The 18,519-nt window shown below is 37.3% G+C and overlaps 2 protein-coding genes and 1 pseudogene across 2 annotated transcripts; 2 read left to right on the forward strand and 1 right to left on the reverse strand.

Annotated features, from left to right (window-relative positions):
* Positions 1–7,085: 7,085 nt before the first annotated feature.
* Positions 7,086–10,581, forward strand: LOC113315092 (F-box/kelch-repeat protein At3g23880-like). The gene is made up of 2 exons (XM_026563409.1): positions 7,086–8,396; positions 9,622–10,581. Exon 1 carries the CDS (start codon positions 7,454–7,456, stop codon positions 8,312–8,314), a length of 861 nt encoding a protein of 286 aa, XP_026419194.1. The 5' UTR covers positions 7,086–7,453; the 3' UTR covers positions 8,315–8,396; positions 9,622–10,581.
* A 372-nt stretch (positions 10,582–10,953) lies between these two features.
* Positions 10,954–11,980, forward strand: LOC113317413. The gene is made up of 3 exons (XM_026565529.1): positions 10,954–11,174; positions 11,275–11,356; positions 11,462–11,980. The coding sequence occupies exons 1-3, from the start codon at positions 11,103–11,105 to the stop codon at positions 11,749–11,751; spliced, it is 444 nt and encodes a 147-aa protein (XP_026421314.1). The 5' UTR covers positions 10,954–11,102; the 3' UTR covers positions 11,752–11,980.
* A 2,173-nt stretch (positions 11,981–14,153) lies between these two features.
* LOC113316712 lies at positions 14,154–17,636 on the reverse strand (annotated as a pseudogene).
* Between the last annotated feature and the right edge of the window lie 883 nt (positions 17,637–18,519).

Genomic DNA, 18,519 nt, shown 5'->3' on the forward strand with positions numbered 1-18,519 from the left:
AAAATATAGAAGATTTTCATGATAATGTCTTAAGTCGAGTATATGCAAGAGATGCTGAAGGAAGGGAAATTCTTAACCTAGAAAAAGTATCACCCCTGAAAGAATGGCAAAAGCAGAAGATCTCGTTCAGCGCAGATGAAACACCAGGAGGAGGAGAACTACATGAATGTCCATTGGTGGTGCGATTGGGAATAAATCCAAAGCCATTAGAAGAAGATGAGGAAGAAAATTAGAAAAACACCTAGGCGATAAATAGGATACTTATAACCGGAAGTTCTGTAGATATTCAGTTTTATCATACATATAAAATAATGGGTTGAAGAGATGATGAGTTGATCCCTTCAACATACAAATTTTATGGATTTAATGGTTCTGCGAACAAACCAAAGGGGGGGCTGACTATGCGAATTCTTCTACAAAATTTACCAACAAATATCACATTCTGCGTAGTGGATGTTGAGTCTCCCTATAATGCTCTCATTGGAATACCATGGTTGCATGGAATACTAGTTGTTGCATCTACATTTCATCAATGCATCAAGTTTCCTTTACCCCAGGGTGTTGGCATTATGAGAGGAGATACAGTTGAAAGTAAAAGTTCCCAAGAAATTGATGTTGACAAATACGAAGCAAGGGAATTCAAGGGAAGAAATTTCAAAAATTATGCGGCAGATAGTCAAAGAGCAGAGAGATTGATGGTTGATGAAGTGTACGAGGTGGGAGAAACAAGTATGCGAGGTGCTGGAATTTATTAGATGAGAATGGTTAAAATCAATAATCATTATGAGGAAAGGAAACAAACTTCGATGCAAAGTTCATGGTGGAAGAAAAATAGTAGAAGAAATCAATGACGGCGGCAACGGAAATGGATAATAATAGATGAAGATAAATAGAAACAAAATATCAAACAATGAAGGGTACAATGACTTTCGCACAAAGCCAAATCAATAACGCAAATGAATATTCTGGAAAATATATGTGAATTAAAGAAGATTCAAAAGGTGTAGAAGGTAAATGAGTAGAATAAATAGCATACCTGATTTTCTTCGAACAAGATGATTCGATAGAAGCATTTATGTACTATAGTTGTACGAATTAAAAGATTGGAATGAGAAATTTTAACTTCATATGGTAAATCCATAATAAGAAAACAGAAAGAGAAATCTTTATAATAAGACCTTTACAAAAGGCTACAGAAAATGATATTTATTATCAGATTGGCTAGGAATTCAAATGTGGCGTGCACCCTAGTTCACTTATATGCAAGAGGCAATATAGTAAGACCTATCACACGTTATACTTGGAGAAACCTAGAAGGCATGACTCAAGAGAAGGCTACACCGACCCCGGAACTTGAGTTGTGGAGATTTAGGGTGAGACTAAAACGATAATGCCCATCCGTGAGAGATACCTTAAATTTTCAGTCTAAGATGATAATCTTAGATTGAGGGCCTAAGGTGAGAAAGGCTCTCCCAAGGAGTGCAGAAACTCGATCAGGGCTCCGAGGTACACAGTTGAGTCAAGAGTGCACGGGACGTCTGGAGCGTACCTTTCCACTCTTAACAAGTCCTGACTATGATGCAGTCGGTCCGAAGATGCCCCACCTAGGGTGCGATCTTGCTGCCATAAACCCTATAGGTAGTATATGCGAGATTGCGAAATCAACTGGTTGTCGAAAAACTGGATGGGAAGAGCCATAATCTTAACACGATATAGGTAAGCTTCCTTGAAGGGGAAACCAGGGGGAAAATAAGGACGACACCCTCCATTAGGGAGCTGAATTGTGTCAAAAGTCGTAAATGTGACAAGACTTTTAACTCAAACGAGTATTAAGACTTGTGATATTTACGCAAATTAACCTGAAGAGGAAATAATACAATAAAATGATAAGACGAGATCAATGGGTCAATACATTATGGTGTAAAGACTGCCTGCGATTTCGTCGCACATAAACAGAGGCAAAGTAGGACCTTTACATAGGAAGGAAAAAATAAGACCTCATAGATAATATAAGGAAAGAAGTTTTTGATAAAGGATTGCAATCATATTTGGTCTATAAACATATGCCAAATAACAAGAGGCAAGAATGGGAATGCAAAGGAAGTGTTATTTGCCCTATTTTGATAGTCTTATATGCATATGAAAAGGTCATAAATATGAAGCGAAAAAAAGAAGAGTTATATTAAAAAGATGAAAGCTGAATTTACAAGAACTTTTACAAGAATTTACAACAAAAAGAAACTATTCATTTCGCTCAGTCTCAGAATCACTAGTTTCTTCTTCAGAATCTTCTTCTCCATCAGTAACTTAGATATCAGGAATGGGTACATTTTCAGGAATCGTTGGAAAGCTGTATTTTGACAAAGGAATACCATTCTCTAGACAAACTCTTTTTAACAGCAGCCTCACGAGAGCGATTAGCATCATTACTGTTGTTTCGGACTAAGTTAAACCAATTTTCCTTCAATTGCTGATACTTTGAGTTACGAATGGATGATTCTTCTTCTTTAGCAACCAAGTGAGTTTCTAGCTCTGCAACTTTCTTTTAATACTCCTTCTATTTCTCTACGAAGCATCAACAAAAGAGTTAAAATAACAGACAATTATTCTTAAAGAATATGAATGAAGATCAAAGAACAACAAATGACCTTTATAATTGGAAATAATGTATGCGACCAGTGTAGAATGATCAATGTGAAGGCTAACATTTACATCTAAATTATTTCCAGCATCGTTCAGAACTCTAGCAGCCCAACTTAACTCAGCTTCACTTTCTATAAGGAGTTGAGATCGAATTAAGTTTCTTTCCTCAATAAGTGTGTTCCTCTCACGAAAAGTTGAATCACGTTCTATTTTAACTTCAATAATGGATTCTTGAAATTGTTCTAGTGCCTTTGCACCCCTAAGAGCGATTTCATCCTTCTCAATAATAAGTTTGTTCTTCTTCTCCTCCAATACCTGAATTGCTTCTCTCTCCTCATAAAAAATGTCGTTTAAAATTGTTGACAGCGGATAATGCATTTTTATGGCGTTCTCTAAGGGTAGTATAGTTTAATCTTAATTCTTCCAAGCTAAGGTTTTCAAATCCTCGAGTAGGATAATTATTTAAAGAGGAATTGAGATGCTCTAAAATAATTTCAGCATCGGGAAGATTAGCCGTTTCATCTGAAAGGTCATACAGGTCTGCGAAGTTAATTAAGTAAGAAGTACGAATGATCAGATAAAAGAAAAGGAGTGAGAAAATATAAGTTGCATACCTATGAGTTCCTTGTTTATTTCTCGAGTTTGGAGAACCAATTGAGAATTAGTTAAATTCTCATTTCTAAGTTTTGTATTCTCGCTTGTAAGATTAGCATTCGCATCCGACAGAATAGACTTCTACTGTTTTAGTTTGGCATTCTCGTCTTGCAACCTGCGAAGTTTTCTTTCATTTTCTAAAGAAATCGCATAAGATATGCGGGCACTCTGTGAAAATAAAAGCATTATAAGTAAAAGAAGAAATAATAAGGAAAAGATAAAAGGCAAATGTGGCAGAACATTACCAAGCCATTCATCGCAAATTGAAAATCTGGGTTTATCGCAGAGGCATCTCCACGAAGGAATCGGTCCCCCCAATCAGAAGCAGCACAGATCCTTGAGACCATCTTGAAGGCACGATCTGTTTCATCATCCCCAAGAGTAGCTAAAGCGTCTCCAGAAAAAGATCAGACAACTTCTTCCGATATGAATCGATCGATACCTCTTCTTCAGAAACAAAAGTATTTTCATCTGAAGAATATGAACTTGAAGAAGAATCATATCTCACAAGGTTCCTAGAAACATCATCTTTTAATGAAGTTTTCTTGGATACAGATTTTGACGCGGGTTTCTTAGGAGTGCTCTTGCCTTTGCTTAAAGTTTTGTCATTCAAAGGATTCACCTACGCGAATAATCAAGATAAGAAACAGAGGCAACAATATTTTTAAAAATAGAAACTGTGTTTCTTGCTTCCTTTTTCTGTGAAGTTGATACCTTGCGCGAAATACTGACCTTTTTGGCATCCTGCGAAGGAGAAGAAATAAGAGATAAGAAGGAAAGTTATGAGAATTTACAAATTGGATCAAGAAGATCACATACCGCTACTTTCTTTTCCTCATTTGCGAGTAATTTAAATTCCCAAGGTTGGTAAAGAGGATTGTCAGAACCATCCGCAGCTTTACCAGATACAAATGACCCTTCCAAGATGACAATCCTCTTCGGGAAGAGGATTATCAGAACCATCCGCAGCTTTAACAGACACAAAGGAACCTTCCAAGATGACAGGGCAATTAAGCCAACTAGAATCATTGGATCTGCGAGCAGCACGATTAGAGTTTGAATTCCAATCAAAGTCTCGCATAATTTTCTCATCTTCAGCGATACGATCTACTCTCCTTATGCGAACAACCCATTTAGTCACGTTACTTTTCATAACAGTGACGTAATAATTCTTAAAGAAATTATCAAGAGTATACTCAGCAAGATCTATTTTATCACGATGATCCTCTTTTCGCACTTCATAAGGGTAAGAATTCCCAAGACCAGCTGCGCGGCGAGCATACTATAATGGTATCCTAATAGCATCACCACTCAACTGAAATATTCCTCGTGCGAATCTTTCATCATCAAGAATTCTATAGAAGAGAGGAATCTCGGGGTTATACAAAGGAATTGGTAGAAATTGAAGTTGACCTAATGCAACGATGACTTTTCGATATTCCATTTATCAGATTTGATTTGATCAAGATTAAGTTTGGATGCGAAACTATATGAAGGAGGAAGAGAGAGTTCGTAACCCCTCTGATTAAAATCAGTTTTTAGTTTGTTAAATCCAATTTCCATCTTTTTACCAGCAGGAGCCATTAAAGAATGGGAATGAAGAAGTATAAATTTGCAGAGAAGGTGAAGAAGAATGAAAGAAATGAAAGGAGTAAGGTAGAAGAGAATATATAGGAAAGAGCGACCCGTTTTTCAAGATTTATTCTCATTAATGCGAAGAAAAGAACGGATAAAAACATACGGTTAAAAAGGACGTGTCAAAAGATGAGTGGTTAAAAGGACACGCGTACATAAGGAGAGCTTGAAATAGGGAAAATTGTCGGCAAAGTAAAATGAAAAGACAAGCATGTGCAATTTACAAGAGGGGAATTTCTCATATCGCTCATTCTGAAGAATAAGCAATATGAGAAGAGGCAAATGCAGGAGTTAAATATCGCACACGTTAATAACAACGCGAAGTAAAGAGTACAACTTAAACGAAGAGCATCGCACACAACAAAGTTGAGATGAAGCATCAGATGATGTCAGCAAAGTCACGAGTAAGGTGTGAAGAATTATGCGAAGAAGTATGCTATGCGAGGATGAGCGATTGTATATGAGCGAATGTGTCGCATAGTGATCCCGAAAATAATGGGTTTCTTAGCTGTCATCCAATATGTATAATCCTATATAAAGGAGAGAGGTCATTGTTTCTTAGAGGATTCTAAGGTAAGTCTTGGTAAAGAAATAAGGAGAGAGAGAGAAAGTGAATCTAGATTTCAAGTAGAATTGTTGTAATACTTGAATCTATTTTGTAAACATTCCCAATCTTCAATTAATAAAACAAGAATTCATAATGATCACCTAGAAATTGGATCAGTTTTAGTGGAGTGTAGTTGTAAGATTTTTTACAACTACAATCCTGACTATTTTACATTCTCATCCATTTAAACAGTATCAAATTTTAGATGTCTTTTTCACACAGAAATTAATGATTTTGATCTTTTTAATCAATTTTGTGGAAACTATAAACGTTTTGTAGATAAGAGGTTAAGTACATGAACTATGAACTAGGCCCTCGACCCGAAATATATGCTCCTTAGGAAGACGGGTGATGCTACACGATCTTAATTCGTAATTGGCAAGTATCAAATTCTTTATTTCTTTTTACCGGTAAAATAAGAAAAGAAAAAAGAGATCGGTCAATTAATGCCAAGGCCACTTGTAGCTAGTTTAGGAGTAAGGTCCCGTACTGAGGAAAGCACTATTTTACCGATTCACCCACTTAAGGCACTAACTATTCCATTTTAACTACAACGTACGAATACTCTAGTTCCAACTATTCCATTCTTCAATTACCAATCAAACACTTTGACAAACGAGCAATTTTACTAGCCGAGAACAATATTTATTCCGTCTGTGAAATGGATCAGCTAATTTCATTTTCGTTTCAAATTTGCATGTGAAGGATTTTGGGGGACCTTTGGGCTTTCTTTCATAAGTTTAGTGCCCTTGTAATTATATTTGCTTTTAATACCATTTTGACTTACAGAAGAAGTAGAAAAGAACAATAATCAAGCAATTAAATGGGAAGGAACTAGAATTGTTTGTTTTCGTACTTTAATAATCGAACAAGATGGGTGAATTTGTGCAATTTTTCAATAGCCACGTCTAACTAGTTTAATAGCGTGTTTGGATAAAAATTTGCTTCTGATTTCTTCTTCTATTTCAAGCCGGAAACAAAATTATTTTGCTTTACAAAAGGTTGATTTTTCGGAAAATGGGTCATTTGTCCAAATATTTTTAAAACATGGTTCAAATGGACGAGTAAAAATTATTATGGGTGAAATGGACACCAAAAAAATAGCAAGGATGAAACTGGATTCATCCTGACTTAAACTTAAAAAATAGCAAGGATGAAACTGGATGGATCCTGATGTAAATTAAAAATAAAAAAAATATTTGAGAATTGGTATGATGAAATTGTTTACATCCTGACTATTTTTACATTTTTGTCCATTTAAACAGTATCAAGATCTAAATGACCTATTCATCCAAAAATTGTTGATTTTGGTCTTTTTAACCAATTTTGTGAAGCTTTTCTGCTTTTAGGAGTCGTTCTGAAATATTATTGCCACACAGACTTTTGATTTCCAGAAATCGAAAAACAACTTCTGAGTTTGCATTCAAATACCTTATAAGATTGAGGCAAGCACTATTTCAGCGGTTCACTTAAGGCACTACTATATCCCATCTAGTTCCTACTATTTGGTTCTTTATTAAACCGTAAACATTTTCCATTAGAAATTCCTCTCTCGAAAAGCCCCAAACCCTTTACTCTCTCCACGCCCAAAATTCTCAATTTCTCATAAGAACCCTAGCTAACATTTCTCTTGTTAATTCCTCTTCGTTATAAAATGGGGAATTTCAGTGATCTAGCAACAGACATATTACTCGACATTATCACTCACTTGCCAACTGAATCGGTATTAGAGTGTAAATTAGCTTGCAAGCAGTGGAGAAATCTTGTTTCTCATCATCCATCATTCTCTAAATCCCATCTAACTCGTCTCAATCACTCTGATGATTCTAGTAAGTCAAGCTTTCTTGTCTTAAGTCCAGGGCATTTTTACTATTTTGAGTATAATGAGAACAATGATGAAACCCTATTGACAGTATGAGAAGGATCAATTTCACCCCTCCATTTGCATATTCTAGTTATATCTTTTTAGGTTCAATTAATGGTTTGGTCTGCTTATCTGAATTCCATGATACATCTGTTTGTATTTGTAACCCCGTGACTAAAGAGTATGTTAATATACCAAAATTTAGTAGAGAATCCGATTCCGATCAGTATAAGCCTTGGGCGAGAGGGTTTGGTTACCTTCCTTTAACTAATGAGTATAAATTTGTTGAAAGTGTTAGGTTAAAAACAGACTTCAGTATTGTTGAGGTTGCAGTTTACACTGTTGGCAGTGGCAAGGGGTGGAGAAATGTTGGTAGATTTGATCTTAAGTGTGGCGATACTCTTATCGATCATGGTGTCTTTGTGAATGGAGCGCTGTCTTGGGTTAATAAATGTGGAGGAATGGTTTATGTTCTCGATTTGGCTGAGGAAAAATTTCGTGAACATATTTCACCACCTCCTAAGCCACCAGGCTGGTGGCATGGATATGCTATAGGGGTTTTGGGTGGGGTTTTATACTATGCCACTGAACATGGCTATCATTTGAGCGAAAGCACATCTGACATATGGCTACTGAAAGGGAAGAACGATAGTCAGGGCACGAAAGAGCAGGTGGAGCAAGAGACATTGGGTTGGAGTTATGAGTTTAGTTATCCCGAGAAAAAACCATTTGCCTTGGTAAATGGCGGTGTTTTATATTTTCATCTTTGGTCTCTCGGCATTTATGATGCAGTAACTTCAACCTCGAAAGAACTTGTGCGTTTTAGTTCAGTTGAGCAACTATTACCTCACAAGAACACCTTAATTTCGTTGAAAGAATTGGGAGAAGAAGATGTCAAAATATTGGGTTAAGCTAGATTTGTTGAAGACATAAAGCCGTTTTTTCCAGGAAAGGAGCTAGCAAGATAAGCTCCCTGGATACACATATTAACTGGTAATCTTCGCTGAGCTTCTGATGTAATATTATAGATATTTATATGCATGGGTTTTAACTTGATATCGTAGAAACCTTTTGGCATGATCCTAATGAGTAGCTTACTGTGTTTTCCATGTCATCAATCTCAACTTGACACCATTCTTTTCATTTTGTAATGAGCTATATTGCTTTGTAGTATATGCTTTGTTGCTCATTCAATCTGAGTACAGTTGGATAGTTCGATGCGTGCTTTAATAACTTGTTTCGTACATTCGATAGATAATTTGGAGTTGGGGATCCAAATTTGCACTTGCACATGTTATGCCAAGGTAACCACTTTTGTATGATCAAATTGGAAGTCCTGTCATTTTGTAAGAACAATAGAGCCAAGTAGACAGGGTTCTGTGTGATAGCTATAAAAATTGATGTTTCAATTGTTGTTAACAACCAAGCTGATTGTTTGTCTTGAAATGTTGCTATGTTTCCATATCCACTGGAAGGATCATTTCCTGCCAGGTACCTGACAAACTAGTAGCAAGGATGCATAAACTGTTGGCACTTGGCAGCAAAGATTTTGCCATCTTCTTATTTACTGATGCATTTCATTATGAATCCGCACAATTCATACATACATCAACGCTTGCACCAATTTTTTCAAATTTATTAACTCTGAGTTTCAGTTAGATCATTAGTGCATCATTTTTAACACGAGTTGCCTGGATGTCACCTAGTCCGATAACAATGGCATTATTATGTATTTTTCTTCTTTGTTTTCACTTTAAGAGGGTATGAGGAGATCAGTAACTCGGACATTGATGTGATCTGTAAACAATGTCTAACAACTCTAACCTGTAATTGACACTAGGTCTGTCGCATTTGTATTCTTCTAAAAGTACCTGTTTATATGATTTTAATAGTTCCTGCATAAATTATAGAATTATGTAAGGTCATACATGCTTGACTCAGTAGTTCCCATTTCTGTTTACCCTATGATATTCTTTGTTTTCCTCAATAGTGAGCTTTAGTTTCTCAACATAGCAGCAGTAGTCATATTTCCTGTATCTTAAACTCCTATCATGATATGTTTCCTGTTAAATTCCATTATGTCATGTAGCAATAGAAACTCTCAATCATGTGTGTGGATTCCACCTCCACTTTGCTGGCTCAAACTTAGTGTTGACGTTCATACTTCCCCATAGTGTTAATGTTGCAGGCAGGGATCTTAGTTTCACAACTTGTGCAGGATAATGCTCTGCAAATCTGGAAATCTCGACGAGTACAAGGGTGCTAGAGCAGGCAGAAGCTCTGATAAGCCTTAAAGCTGTAGCGCGTCTTTCAAATGCAGCTATCTCCTGTCATCAAAAAATGGGATAACAAGAGGGTTATAGAAAGTTTGACTTCTACTTTATGAGGAGTGTAAAACTTTCTCCAATTCTGTTTTGGGTCTTCAATGGTTGTATTTAAAACTGCTCTTTGCACTCCTAAAGTGGTTTAAATTGGTCTAGTCTATGGAAGCCTGCTACATCTAGTTGAATTTGTTTTGTATCAGTGGTTGGTTGTATCTCTCATCGAAGTAAACAGTCTGCTATATTTAAATAAACTGTTGGCCATCTTATTGAGCAGGATGGAAACAGTACTGGCTGGTATATGCTCTGGGGAGAAAAAGATTTGCAACAATTTTATTGTTGAGAGTCTTGCAACAATTTTATTGTTGAGAGTCTTGAGACTACCAGAGGCTGGAATTATGTGGGCAAGCTGTTTGGGTGGAAACTGAGGCAGGTCCAAGACCTAGGCGTCCTCTCTGATTGATTATAAGAAAACCAAAGGTCCAATTCTTCACGTGGAGTGCAGTCCAGAACTCCTGAAATGCATCGTCACCCCTTCTCCAAGTTGGATCGTCAAAATTCCTTGCCATCAATATTAACTGGTATTATTCCTCCCCCTTTGCATGATTGTAGGGGATATGCATGACCATTATTTTTGTTACTTAGCAGAGTTTTTTTTACCAAACCTCATGTACGATATCAGTGAAAGCCCTAGAAAATGCTTGGTTGACAGTCTGCTTGACCCTCGATAAAGCACTAATCCTGTCTCGATATACCACTGACAGATCTTTTGCCTCATCCCCCATTAATAAAGTGCCTCATCGAGTATAAAATTAACCACCGCATCATTCATCCTTGTACCTGCGCGCTCCTAATTAGTTTATAAATCTGTTTCCTTGTACCTGCATTAATTTATATACAAAGTGTTCTGTTTTGTACTATGAATTCTTTAATGTCGAGATAACAACTACACAGAACCAACCTGCAGGCAGGGCAGCAGATGAGGAATGCTGCGTCCGAAATCAACAACCTTCATCTGCAATTATTTTTCTGTCATGCAACTTTAAACTAAATTTACTGAGTGTGCTCCATAGTCGATACCACATTTGACAGACTTTAAAATCTCCATATATTGTTTGTCAATATGCATTAGCTAATAATATTTTTGGTCTTTACCGATCAAAAAAAAAAAAAAAAATCGGTCCTAGCCAATCATTTGTTAGGTTCAAATTTATAAAGTCGTCTCTCTACCTACTTAATTGCACCAAATACGTATTATTTTATCTACTTTGTTTATGGTTTTTCCTACCTTCCATTATTTGGGGTCTAGTGATGATCTGAAATCATATGATCTATACAAGTATGTAAAAAGAGTTCCTTGTAAAGGTGCAACAACTACATGGATCCATCTGTTGTTACTCGAAAATTGTTAGATAAAAATGGTTCTTGCTGGGTAACCATAGATGGCGAAGTAAGTGTATTCAGATTATCAAAAAGTATTTTCTTGTATCTTTCTAGGGTTCATTTGTTAGTTTTATTATTCTCTTAATTGGTAACTAAGGATTTTGCAGAATTATTACGTGGGAAAAGTCTGGAAACAAATTAAGAATGATAAAGCAGCTCAAAAAGCTCTGTTGAAGGACCTTCAAACAGGTATGTAACACACATCCTTTCAATTTGATGTGCAGATAGATTCCTAGCTAGTTTTACTCAAAGCTCTAAGAAAATTGATTTCTGAAATTATAATTACTTCTGAAGGCGAGGATAGTGGATACTTGGAAGCCAAGAAATTGCTGAAAGAAGCTGATGACGGAGATAGTTCAGGTATAAGTCGCAAATCTGCGCACTCAGCACCTGCACCTTGCCCACCAGAACCACCCACATGGCCTCCGACTGGAAGTTTTGCAGGACAAGCTGATGAACATAGGTTCCAATCTGAAGATCCCGGATCATGGGTTCGCGCTGAGGTCTCAAAGCAAATTAGTCATGCTCATCACACCTGGGACATGTTGAACTCAATGTTAGCCTACACGGTTCTAAGGATGTGATTGCTTTCGTTTGCATCTTTCTCTTCTGCATTCTATCGCTGCTAATGTGGAACGTGGTGAAGTAATAACCATCTAGACACCAAATATCCAGCCCTTGTGTGCATCTTTGTTTTATCAATAAATCTTGTTGCTTGTTTTCTAAACTGTTGTTCCAAGAAAATGTGTGGTGTCCTTCAAAACGTCTTTCTTGTAATTTATTTTTGTGAATCAATGTAATCATCTTTTAGTATAATTAATTCGTCATAAAGCTAATATTTAGGAACGGAGTCGAAGAAAGAGTAACATAAGGGAAAGAAAGTTACGGAGTTTTGTCCATTTTGAAATACGGTGGACAGTCTGGCTTGTACGAAATAGGGTGAAGTCACATGTGTGCCAAATTCACCACTGAACTGGCTTGGATGAAAAAGATAACGGATTGGGGCATTTCTCCAATCATCCCTCCCAAATTGGGGCATTTTGACTATTTTTCCATCAACTAGTTGATCGACGATGTTAAGTGGTTGATGTAAAATTGGTCTTATGGTGGGGACATTTTTGAGAATACTGTATCTGTTTTGAACTGGCCAGCGGTAATGGGTGGTGGTTAATTTTGGTATTATTTTCCCTTCTTTTCTTGGTTTATTAACTTTTACCAAGACCAAACCCTTTTCCAGTGGCAAGTACCGGGTCGGGTAGGAAACAATGTTAGCTCCCAAAAGTGAGACATAGTTTCTACGCGGGCCTGCCCACGCCTTGCACAACCTGAAGGAAAATAGTTTTGGCACATTGCGTGCCGTAATGGTTACCGAGCACGGAGTGGGCACACTACTCTAATTGGGTTTACGTATTCACGACCGTTAAATTAGCATGCATATAGTCCCTGCTTAGCCGATGGTGTAACAAGTTTGCATGTTGAAGGTATAGCCATCGAAAGAGTTCATCTTGGCGAATGACCCGTACACATGAACAAGAATCCATGGATACGGCTGACCACCCAAAAGGGAATATCGCCAGATACTACGTAACAACGGCCTTAACGCTCAACATTGTTGAAGGGGACGTTAGTCTGGTCATTCCAGCCTAGGTCATTTCAATGATCAATCCCCGAGAACCGAAGCTCGTTTTCCAGTAACAAGTACTGTGTCGAGCGAAGATAAACCGCATAACGATCTTATCTCCAAAGATGCGGCTAAAGTTTTTACATCGGCTGCCTGCGGGCCTAGACGCAACCCACCAATTGGTTGAGTAATCCTTAACACATTCCGTGTCGTGTTGTGATGAACAGGGAGTGAGCACACCGCTCTAATTGGGTTTACGTATTCACGACCGTTAAAGTAGCATAATCACTTTATCCCTGCCCCGAAAGCAGCACAAGTCTGCCAACTAGTTGTTTAACAAGTTCGCATGCTGAGGATATGACCATCGTCTAAGTTGTCCCTGATGACTGGCCCATACACATGAACAAGAATCCATGTATACGGCTTACCACCCAGATGGGCATGTCAGATGCCGATGCAACGACGGTTTTAACGCTCAACATTGTTGAAGGGTCCGGTAGTCTGGTCATTCCGGCCGCTAGTCTGCAATGATTTATCCCCATCACGATGAAATTTTCGAAGATTACCCGGACCTGTCGGCCAAGGATATATACTCGTTGAATATATCAGTGTAGTGCGCGTTCGGCCCAGAACATCTAAGGGAATCACGACCTGTTATTGTCTCAAACTTCCGTGGCCTAAATGGCCATAATCCCTCTAAGAAGCTGGTTTATTAACTTTTACCAACGGTAGTAAATATAAAAAAATTGTTATAAAGTTGTGCAGTAAGAAATCTTGGCCTTCGCCTGATAATTTTGCAGGAGAGGGAAATGAACAATTGTTCCAACCTAGAGGTCGGAATGCCGAACCTGAAGGGGGTTCTTGCAAAGATCTCTAGACAAATTAGTCATTCTCATGCACACCTGGGACATCTTGAACTCAATATTAGCCTAGGGGCGCGGCTCTAAGGATATGTTTGTTTTCGTTTGCATGTTTCTCTTCTGCTTGCTATTGCTGCTACTAAGGAACTAGTGAAGGAACTATCTACACATCAAAAATCCATCCTTAGTGCTTATCTTTGAACTGTCTTTCTTGTAGTTTGTTTTTCTGAGTATAATCATCTTTCAGTATGATTAATTTGTGATAAATTTGGATTATAAAAACTAAATAGCTAGTTAGAATCGTCAACCCCAGTCAACACTTGGTTCAGCTATGAGCTATCAATATATAGACTGCCCAAACTTATAGATCCCCGCGTAAACGAATAAATTTCCAAACAATTCATAAATTTCATACATAACTTAAGTTAATACAAACAAACACCTTTTGAAAAGCACAACAGTTTCTTCGTGATTACTTATAAAGAACATGTACTATGCTTCAGTATTAACTAAGAAAGACACGAGGCCAATATGTGGAGCGAACCATTTCAACAAGCAGTGGAAATTGCAACAAAGCGAACAAGGTGACTGGAACGCAAGCAAACAAAGTTATAGGGATAAGAACCCACACTATTCTGTGCCCAAGTACGATACTAAGTGTTGCTCAAAAAGCTATCATATTTGCGGCTATAGAAAAGAAAAGAGTTCCGAGACCGATAATTAACTTTGTTGGCAAAGAAGTAAGGAAATTTTCTTCTGCATAACGCGAAGTCAAAATGGCCAAGAACATGAGAATTGATGTGACAGAGGAAAAGAGAGCCAGGGCATCTGATATAGCAAACGCCATGAATGACATCTTATTTAAGAAAATTGGAATGCCTTTGTTTCTTTTATTATCATCACTGAAATTTCCACCGGGTACTGTAAAAGCTGCAGCAAACACAATTGTTGCGATAAGAACAGCCACCACCATGCATGAATGAGAGGTATCTTTCATCCATTTTTCTCCTTCCTTCCTTAAATCATTGTGTTCCACCGTAAATACAAATTGAGCTGTGTTTCCATCTTCATTTCTCACCAGTCTGTCACTCTTTCTTACCATTTCTCCACCCCCTGAATGTAACATGACAAGTGATGGATATATAATTACGAACGATTTAGTTCGGAAATCCGCAGCACTTAAGGAAACTATCAAATGTTATAGATACTGTTTCTAAACTGGTCCCTGTGAGATGCCCAACTAAAAGTTCATACTTACATACCTTAAACCACTGCATCTCTCTTTGCATTTATAGAGCTGCGCCAGAGACTAAATTAAGTTGAGCGGAAGATGCTAACTTGGCAGCAAAATGCAAAACCCTATTGGCATTTATGTCTCCTCTAGAAAGAATTTCAGCCTTGTCATCTTCATCATCACAAGTCTCACAGATGGGCTTTAAAATCTTCTCATTTCGTTCCTCAATGGCAATTTGTATTAACGTTTGATTCTTCGTTTTGATCCACCTTAAGTCAGGAAACTTCGAGAGGCATTCTTTTACAATTTCAGTTGTTCCATACTTTATAGCAGTCTTCAAGACATATGAATTTTCAAAAAAGTCTAATGCCTGATGAGGTTTATTGGTTGTCATTTTCTTAAGTTGGGCAATCATTTCTTTAACTAATGCAGCTGCTTCTTCGTCGATCAATTTATGTCTATATAATTCTTTGATACTAGGGACTGCATAAGATACAAGTAAGACTCACAGAAACTGTATGTGAATTATCTTGAGTAGTTAATCAGTAAAACAGCGGAATTGTAATGGATGATCGCACTTAGCTAGTAGTTACACGTGATATATCCTAAAATTTGCAGCACAGTTTATGAGAAGAATATTGCATCAAGAATTTAGCACTAAAAATAAGAGTGTAACAACAGTAGTGTCCGTTAAGGATCATATTTTTTTTTTTAATCAAACCTCGGGTTAAATGGTTAAGGATGACGGAAATATTCCTCTATCTCCTCTGGAGCACTCGGATTGGTTTTCTATGTCTCCTATGGTGCGAAACAGCTTGGACTACTCATGTCAACTTGAATCACTGCAGTTATAGTCCAAGCACAACAACTTTAATAATTTGAAAAGCATCGGCTATCAACAACACAGTTTATAAAAGTGATGGAATACTAACATGGGTATATGCAGCGCCGCCATGAATTTAGATTTCTTCCGCTCGGAAATGCAAATGGTCTTTTGCCAATAGCTTCTAACGGCCATGTCTGACGATTCCTGTTTTTTTCCATTACCAATTCGGGATGCTGTTTGAAGAAAAACAATGCAATATCTGCATATTAAAGTAGTTAGTTAGTTACTTGATTGATTGAACAATGCATTTCTTTGATCCTCTGGAATAATATATAGAGAAGTGGCTTATAAATTCCCATGTACTTCACTTACCATAGAAATTGGCGTTTATTAAACTGCATAGTAGTGAAGAACCGTCGGGACCAGTTACCGGACTTGGCTCCTCGTCTCTTGTCACGGAGCAAAGATACTTGACTACCTCTTTTTGTCCACATGAAACAGATACCGTAGCAGTTAATAGTGGTACTTCATTGTTATTGTTACGTATTTGTGTCACGTTAGGATTTCCCTTCACTAGAGCCTCAGCAATATTCTTGTTTCCTTCTCTAGCTGCAATGTGGAGTGCAGTGTTTCCGTATTTGGATTCTTGTTTTTCAAGTGCTTTTGGTAGCATGAGCTCTATGAGTTTCTCCGCAAACATCCAATGCTTTTTGTCTACAGCTATAATTAGTGCGGTTGCTGATTCAGTTGTGATTGCTGCTGTTAATGATTCTGGATCATCCTTAAACAGGTTTTTAGCTCTTTCCCAGTTTCCTGTTTTGGCTGCTCTGTGAAGCGACGAGTAACTACTACTATGAGCAAGTTGATTACCTTGGAAACAATTAAGCGACAAAATAATCAGGATGTATAAATTTTTAGTGCCCGGTGAACATGAGAAAAAAACCATGCACTTGAAAGAAAAAAAGAAACGTTATGCACTCACTAGAATCCATGGAGGATACTGCAACGGAGTCTCCAAGGTTACCAACAGACAATTGTCGTCTCAATAAGGGTTGTAACACCTCGCTGGTAATTTCATCTCCTATCTCTTGATCTGTTGGTGATCAGGTACATGCTCACTCACCGGTGATGTCTCTTCTTCTAGCATAGAACTTGTGACATCACCTTAAAAATTCGTCGAGTTTTAGAATTGGGTCCATAATTGATGTTACATCAAAAGAACATCTACAGTATATATGAGCTACCACCATCTAATTTTTTCAATAGAAGGCATAAGATACTCACCGGAGTTAAGTTGAACTATGGGTAAATCCCCTGTGGGAGTTCCAGTCTGAAAGCCGCTAAGTTGCAGTTGTTGTGAATGACGTTCACCATTTTGTTCCAGCAGGCAGGGATCTAAAACCCCATGAATAATTTCTTCTTCTATATCTTCCGGAGTGTTTCGATTTTCGATGTATGTGTATTGAACAGGTTCCTGCTCATTTGCCGGAGGTGTATTCTCCTCTGAAACCAGAACTTAAGCCAAAGAATTATGGAATATTTGATTAGACGTACCAGTTATACAAAAGCTTGTGCTTTAAGTACATACCTATATCTTGTTCGCAATCCGGTTGCGGCATCGATGAGCCGGCCACAACCGAGTTTTGTTCGTTAATTAATTCAAAAGAACCTTGATGATTCTTATTAGTACTAAATTTACCAAAAATCTTATAATTTTCGCCAAGTATTTCCATAAGTTTGGTTATACTACTAGTTAACTCCCCAAATTGACGCTGATTTTGTGCTTGGTACATCTCTAACTGTTGCTGAGTTTGTGTTTGATATTCAACGAGCCTGGAATGCTGAGTTTGTGTTTGATATTCGATGAGCCTGTAAAATCTTGATTGAAGAGATTCACTATCAGCTGGAACTCCTAGCTCCCTAGACATGGTGTAAATATCACCTAGTTTTTGCTTATCTGAGTCTAGAAGAAGCTTATACCTCAATGTATCGATATATATAAATGCATATAATGGATCAGGAACTTGGGCCAAGCTAAAACTAATCAGACAAGTCTGGATAATATATGTTGGTTTTTTATTTGGGGAATTACGGGGAGACCCCGAAAAAATAATATTCTCGTTCTCAGGCCCACAATTAATTTTGTATACCGTAACACCCATAATTATATGAATCAATACATAACTGGTTATGCATACTATCTTTTCAGGCATAACTCGTTATGCATACTATCTTTTTCAGGGGTATAATTGGCAGCGCAACTTGAACATAACATATCTAAAAATCCGCGCCTTAAAATTTTAAAATTTTATATCGTTGGAAATCTTTTTAAAAGAGCTACGCAACGAGTACAAACAAGAATATCAAATTTTTGTTTTTAACGAAAAAATTGGAGGTGATCCTCATTTTAGGGAAATTTTTTGAAAACTTGATACTTAACCATTATGCAGTCACCAAAAACGATGCATAACACATTCTGCAGACGCATAACGAATTATGCAACCATTTTTCCGACTGCATAACAAGTTATGTATCTGCATAACAAAGTTATGCATCTATAACAAGTTATGTAACCATTGTTTTGGTTGATTTTAGCCGTACATATAAAAAATTGATGCATAATGCAGTATGCATCCATATTTACGGATGCATATCAGGTTATGCATCTATTTTCTCGATGCATAATGCATTATGTAGCAATATTTTCGGACGCATAACAGGTTATGCAGATTTTCTGGACTGCATAACATGTTATGCAACAAATTTTGTAGATGCATAACAGGTTATGCATCCATTTTCACGAATGCATAA

Source organism: Papaver somniferum, chromosome 10 (assembly GCF_003573695.1).
Source record: "Papaver somniferum cultivar HN1 chromosome 10, ASM357369v1, whole genome shotgun sequence".
NCBI lineage: Eukaryota > Viridiplantae > Streptophyta > Magnoliopsida > Ranunculales > Papaveraceae > Papaver > Papaver somniferum.